The 6,510-nt window shown below is 41.6% G+C and overlaps 1 protein-coding gene across 2 annotated transcripts; it reads left to right on the forward strand.

Moving 5' to 3' along the window:
* Window positions 1–137: 137 nt before the first annotated feature.
* CCDC97 (coiled-coil domain containing 97) lies at window positions 138–4,611 on the forward strand. Of its 2 annotated transcripts, XM_056515543.1 has the most exons (5): window positions 206–587; window positions 2,072–2,150; window positions 2,181–2,290; window positions 3,078–3,243; window positions 4,156–4,611. In XM_056515543.1, exons 1-5 carry the CDS (start codon window positions 413–415, stop codon window positions 4,262–4,264), a joined length of 639 nt encoding a protein of 212 aa, XP_056371518.1. In that variant the 5' UTR covers window positions 206–412; the 3' UTR covers window positions 4,265–4,611. The 2 variants fall into 2 exon arrangements, with proteins under 2 accessions (XP_056371517.1, XP_056371518.1); XM_056515542.1 differs by having other exon boundaries at window positions 138–587; window positions 2,072–2,290.
* The last annotated feature ends 1,899 nt before the right edge of the window (window positions 4,612–6,510 follow it).

Raw genomic sequence — 6,510 nt, forward strand, 5'->3', positions numbered from 1 at the left:
ACGTAACCCCCAAGCCGCGCCCCCCGCCCCGTTCCCGCCCCTTCCCGCGGATTTTGGAATCAATTTCGGGGCAAATTCGGGGATTTCTGGCGCTTCCCGGAACCTTCTTGCGACGCCCTTGTTTCCCTTCCCGGAAGTGACGTCAAAGCGAACCGGACGCGCTTCCTGAGGCGCCGGCGATGTCGCACTGAAACGAGGCCGGGCGGAAGCGCCGGGTTTTTTGGGCCGAGGGTGGCGATTTTCGGCTCGCGGGGATTTTTGGGGTCCCGGGGGGATTTTGGGGTCCCGGAGGGGATTTTGGGGTCCCCTGAGGGGTTCGAGGAATCCTGAAGGGTCCCATCCCCCCTTTTAGGGCTTTAGGGTCCCCTCCCCTCTTTTTAAGACCCCATTTTTGGGGTCTCCCCTCCCCACCATGTGCGACACCCCCCCCAAAATCCCCTCCCCGCCCCTCCCCCCTCTCGGGAACCCCCCAGAATTCCCCCAAAACCCCCAAAATCGCGGGATTTCACCCCAAATTCGGCCGCGGGGCCGCGCGCGCACACGCCTCCGGAACCGGCGCTTCGCGGCCCTGCAGGAGCTGCTGCGCGGTACCGGGGGGACGGAGATCGGGGGGACACCGGGGGGTTTGGGGGGTTTTATTGGGTTTTTATTGGGGTTTTATTGGGGTTTTATTGGGGTTTTGTGGGATTTTATGGGATTTTATGGGATTTTATGGGAATTGGGGGGATTTTAGGGGATTTTACTGGGGTTTCTTTTGGATTTTAGTGGGATTTTTGGGGATTTTGTGGGGTTTTATGGAGTACTACGGGGATTTTATTGGGGTTTTCTTGGGGATTCGTGGGGTTTTACTGGGGTTTTATTAGGATTTCGTTGGGGTTTTATTGGCTTTGTGGGATTTTATTGGGATTTTATTGGGATACTATAGGGTTTTGTAGGATTTTATAGGTATTTTAAGGGGTCATGGGATTTTAGTGGAATTTTAGGGGATTTTGAACGGATTTTAGGGGATTTTTTGGGATTTAGATTGGATTTTATGAGATTTTAGGGGATTTTGTGGGATTTTACTGGGGATTTATGAAATGTTTAGTGGGGTTTTCTGGGATTTTGTGGGATTTTAGTGGTATTTTACTGGGATTTTATTGGATTTTATTAGAAATTTATGGAATTTTGTGGGGTTTTGATCAGATTTTACAGTATTTTTAAAAATGTGATTTTATATTATTTGGATTGGATTCCGGCGGATTTTACGGGGATTTTATGGGATTTTGATCAGAATTAATGGGGGTTTTATGGGATTTTCCTGGGATTTGGGGAGATTTTGATCTGATTTTATGGGATTTTGATTTGATTTTCTGGAATTTTGATCTGATTCTAGGGGGATTTTACGGGATTTTCTGGGATTTGGATTGGATTTTAAGGGATTTTATTGGATTTTAGGGGATTTTAATGGGTTTATGGGGGATTTTATGGGGATTTTAAATTGGATTTTACTGGGATTTTGTGGGATTATTTTGTGGGATTTTACTGGATTTCTGTGTGGGTTTTGTGGATTTTATGGGATTTTCATTGGATTTTAGGGTATTTTCTGGGATTTTAATGGGATTATGGGGGATTTTACTGTGTTTTTAATGGGATTATGGGGGATATTACTGTGTTTTTAATGGGATTTTACTGGGATTTTGTGGGATTTGGGCTGGTTTTTAGTGGAGTTTTACTGGGGTTTTACTGGGGTTTTAGAGGATTTAATGAAATTTTTATCTGATTTTGTGGAATTTTATGGGATTTTGCTCAGATTCTGTGAATTTTAGGGGATTTTGTAGGATTTTAGTTGAGTTTTACTGAGATTTTATGGGATTTTCATTGTGGGATTTTAGTGGAATTTTCTGGCATTTGGGGGAATTTTATGGGACTTTTCTGGGATTTTTATCAGATTTGGGGATATCTCAGATTTTGAGATTTTTAAATGGGTATTTTTTTCAGATTTGGGATTTTTTTAAATTGTAATTTTGTCCTCCCCCACCCCTTCCCCCAACCCTAAATTCCCAAATTTCCCATTTTTTCCCTGTTTCAGGGGGTGAATATTTCAGCGAGGAGCAGATGCGGCTCCGTGCCCCTGCGCTCTTCCACCACTACATTGGAAGATTCCGCGACCCCAAAACCCCCCAGACCCCCCAGAAAGGCCCCAAAACCCCCGGGAACCCCAAAACCCTCCCAGGGGAGCCCCAAAAAGCCACGGGGCCGCCCCAGAACCTGCGGGAGCTGCTGCTGAGGGCGCTGGAGGAGAGCCCGGGTGAGAGACTGGCTCGGGAAGTTTGGGGGTTTTTGGGGATTTTGGGACGGTCTGGGTAGGTTTGGGATCTTTTAGGGGATTTTGAGAATGGGAGGTTTGGGGTTTTGGGAGGAGTTTGGGGAAATTTAATTGGGTGTTTTAATTGGGAATTTGGGGGGTGGATCTTATTAGCAATTTTTTTGGTTTTTTGAATTAAAAAAAAAAAGAATTTTTTTTTATTTTTTGGCAGTTTTTTTATTCTTTTATTTCATTAGGATTTTTTTTGTATTTTATTTGGTTTTTTTTTTTTTTGTTTTTTTTTTTTTGTTAGTGGTTGGTTTTTATTGTGATTTTTTAAATTTTTTATTGGGATTTTTTGTATTTTATTTTTTTGTATTTATTATTTTATTGGAATTTTTTTGTATTTTATTGGAGGGTTTTTAAATTTTTTGTATTTTATTGGGTTTTATTGTATTTTGGGAGGATTTTATTGGGATTTCTTATCATTTTGGGGGGAGTTTTTTGTTTTTTATTGGTTTGTTTTTATTTTTTTTTATTTTATTCGTTTTTAATTTTTTTTTTTTTTTTAATTTTTAAATTTTTTTGCATTTTATTGTCTTTGGAGGAAATCTTTTGTGTTTTATTGGGTTTTTAAATTTTTTAAATTATTTTTGGGGGTTTTTTGTATTTTATTTTTTTGGGGGATTTTTAAAAATTTTATTTGGTATATTTTAATTGTTAAAAATGTATTTTTGTATTTTATTGAGTTTTTGGGTATATTTTTATGTTTTGGTATTGCTGCCCCCAGCTGAGGCAGAGCAGGAGGAGGAGGAGGAGGAGGATGATGAGGATGATGAAGGTGAGGATGAGGAGCGGATCCCGGACGCGGCCGAGCAGGAATTGTTGCGCCTGGAATTCACCTCCAGGATGTACCAGAGCTTCCTGGAGGGGCAGGACGGGGACTTTGATTACAGGTGAGACGGAAAATACCCAAAATCAGAAAAATCCCCACCCCGAAATACCCAAAATTAAAGAAAAAACCAAAAAAAATCCCTCAAAAAACAACCAAAATATCCAAAATTCTTCCCAAAATCCCCCTGGATGTACTAGCGCTTCCTGCAGGGGCAGGACGGGATTTTGATTACAGGTGAGAACAAAAATAACCCAAATCAGGAAAACAAACCATCCCAAAATACTGAAAATTTAAAAAAAAACCCCAAAAAATCCCTCAAAAAACAATCAGAATATACAAATTCCTCCCCAAAATCCCTCCAGGATGTCCCAGCGCTTCCTGGAGGGGCAGGACGGGGACTTTGACTGCAAGTGAGACCAAAAATAGCCAAAAGTCTTAAAATCTTAAAAATCTTAAAAATCCCCAGCCCAAAATTTTCAAAGTTAAAAAAAAAATTTAAAAATCCTTAAAAAATCGACTAAAGTACCCAAAATCCAGGCAGTACGGGGATTTTGATTACAGGGGAGAACAAAAATACCCCAAAATACCCAAAATCGGAAAAAACCCACCCCAAAATAGGGGAAAATAAAAAAAATCCCAGATTCCTCAAAAATTTATGGAAATTATTCCTCAAAAAACAACGGAAATATCCAAAATACAAAAAAATTCCCCCAAAAATTTTTAACAACACCAAAAAAATCCCAAAAGATTACCCAAAAAAATCCCAAAATTCAAAAAAAGTTCAAAAAAAATTCACAAAAAGTTCCCCAAAATGTCCAAAATCTTCCCAAAAATTCTCAAAACCACTCCAAAAAAAGGAAAAAAAAGAAGAAAAACCAAAAAATTAACCAAAAATGCCCAAAACCCTTAAAATAAAACCCCTAAAATTTCCTCAAATATTCCTGAAACTCCTGAAATTCCCGGAATTCCGCAGCCAGGTGGACGAGAACCCAGATCTGGACGACCTGGAGCTGCTCTCCCGAGATCTGGAGGATCGATATTTCGACGAGGAGGAGCCCAGCCAGGCCCCTGTGCTCCAGTAGAGAAAACCCCAAAATTCCAAACAAAAATTCCACACAAAAAATTCCCCCAAAAAATCCCCAAAATAAATGGGAAAAAAATCCCAAAAAATGCACTCCTGGTTTGTGGTTTTTGGGGTAAAAAATGGGATTTTGGTGCATCCATCCATGGAGGGTTTGGATATGGGTATTGACCTCCTTTATCGTGGTGAGGAAGAATTCCTCCCAGCATACCTCAGTGCTCTATGCAAATTATTGGCTCCCCATTGGTCCTTCCCCCTTTGCTCCTTTCCTCAGTGCTCAGTTCATTCGCCTGTTGCTCCGTCGTTGGGTTTTCAAATATTTTCCTAATAAAAGCCGTGATTCTGTTCTTTAAGTTTGATTTGGGATGATGTGGGGAGAAAATTCACATTCACAAAAGTCAGGATCTTTCCTTTGCAAATTTTTTCCTTCCCTCCCTACCGCCCCAAAATGGCCGCCTTCTTTCTTTACCATCCCAAAATGGCTGCCTTCCTGCCCTACTGCCCCAAAATGGCCACCATCTTGGCCTGGACAGGAAGGAGGCCATCTTGGCCTGCACCTGAAGGAGGCCATCTTGGCCTGGACAGGAAGGAGGCCATCTTTGCCCAGATCAGAAGGAGGCCATCTTGACCTGGACAGGAAGGGGGCCATCTTGGCCTGCACCTGAAGGAGGCCATCTTGGCACAGACAGGAAGGAGGCCATCTTGGCAAACGAAATCACAGCTTTCCTGGTTATTCATAACCGGGAGCAGAGGCCAACAACACCTCCATTAATGGAGCCTTAATTATTCAAACATTATTAGATATAATTATTAATTATTCAAACACCTTAATTATTCAAAAGCCTTTCCCCTGTGGGGAGCTGAGAGAACCGTGCGAGGCAGTTCACATGGTGGGGTTCACATTATTTCAGAAATCTATTAGAGGCACCTTCTCTGGTTTGAGCATCAAAAATGTCATCAACTGCCTGCTCTTCCCAGCTGTGGGACAGGCAATGGAAAAACTGAAAACCCAATCTGGTGTTTACCCAAACGGTGCCAACAGACCAAATGTATCAGTTGAGCAAATGGCAGGAGGAGTAGACTTCCAAAAGCCCACAGACTGAATTACCAAAACATGAGTATTGGTTTAATACTCATACTCAGCTGTGATGGACAAAAGACTTTCTAACAATTTAAAGTTAGAAAGTGTGGTTTATTGTCAGGTAATCCTCTGATACACACTACTAAATCACAGGTGATCACAAAGTCTATTTATTAGCAAAGAATTCAAACAAATACATATTCATAATAACAGCTCCTCCCATCCCCTGCTTCCTATGGTAATTAGCTTGAATAGCCATTAAGCATTGATTGGCTTCTTAAATTAAGTCTGGGGTCATTTTTGTGGAGAGGGGTCTTAAAAGGAGGAAGTAAGGTGAGTCTTCCTCACCCTATACTCTTGACCTTTTCTATCACTGACAATACAAATTATTTCTGGGGATAGTCGAATTTCCCAAAGAATGGGTTTCAGGTTGCATTGTCTATGTTTCTTTGGATCTGCTTACTAGTTTCGTCTTTTCCCATTGTAAGTACAGCTGAGCAAACATGGAATGACAGACAATCAATTATTTAAGTTTCACATTACTACTCCCTTCTGGCTTCTAACTTTTAATTATTTTCAGCAAGGTAACTAAAACCCTAGTTTTCTAAGATCAGTGTTTCAGCCCAAGCCCAGGAATTGCCCGAAGCTGCGCTGCGATGACACAGCCCCACTCCTCACCCCTGAGGATTCCATCCCGACTCCAAGTTTTGCTAACATTAACCAGAGGGTAGACAAGTCTTCCATAAAGTTTGTTAATTGGTTAAAGCTTCCACTTGAAAAGAAAACTGAAAGTTCGAAAGGACAGAGAGACATTAAATGAAATTGCTGTGGCAAACACCGACCAAGAGCACAAACGATCTGAAGGGCTCCAGCCCTGGACTGATCCCAGCACTGAGCAGATGATGGAACCTGCGCAGGACAGACCTCAAGCAAAAACATAGCAGCACAGGCTGTGGCAAAGGGCATTGAGGAGGGATGGTGCTGGAGTGTGAGTCGGGGGTCTCTGAATCCTTCAGGGAGGAATCAGAGTGCAGGGATTGAATTAAAGCCTGTGGATAGGTTGAAGTATATTGAGCCACTTACACATAAGGCAGAGGTGTAAGTTTAAGCTTTAGGATAAGTAAGTGAGTCAGTAAGTTTTAGCGTGAGCTCAAATGCTTTTAGTC

The sequence above is a fragment of the Oenanthe melanoleuca genome, unplaced genomic scaffold (assembly GCF_029582105.1).
Source record: "Oenanthe melanoleuca isolate GR-GAL-2019-014 unplaced genomic scaffold, OMel1.0 S001, whole genome shotgun sequence".
NCBI classification, from domain to species: domain Eukaryota; kingdom Metazoa; phylum Chordata; class Aves; order Passeriformes; family Muscicapidae; genus Oenanthe; species Oenanthe melanoleuca.

What these genes read in the sequence shown, in the direction of transcription:
- CCDC97 (XM_056515542.1), top strand. Translation starts at nt 413, where the DNA reads ATGTGCGACACCCCCCCCAAAATCCCCTCCCCGCCCCTCCCCCCTCTC. An exon ending in CCTGCAGGAGCTGCTGCGCG is followed by an intron (nt 588 to 2,071) that starts GTACCGGGGGGA and finishes TCCCTGTTTCAG; the next exon opens with GGGGTGAATATTTCAGCGAG. An exon ending in GACGGGGACTTTGATTACAG is followed by an intron (nt 3,244 to 4,155) that starts GTGAGACGGAAA and finishes GGAATTCCGCAG; the next exon opens with CCAGGTGGACGAGAACCCAG.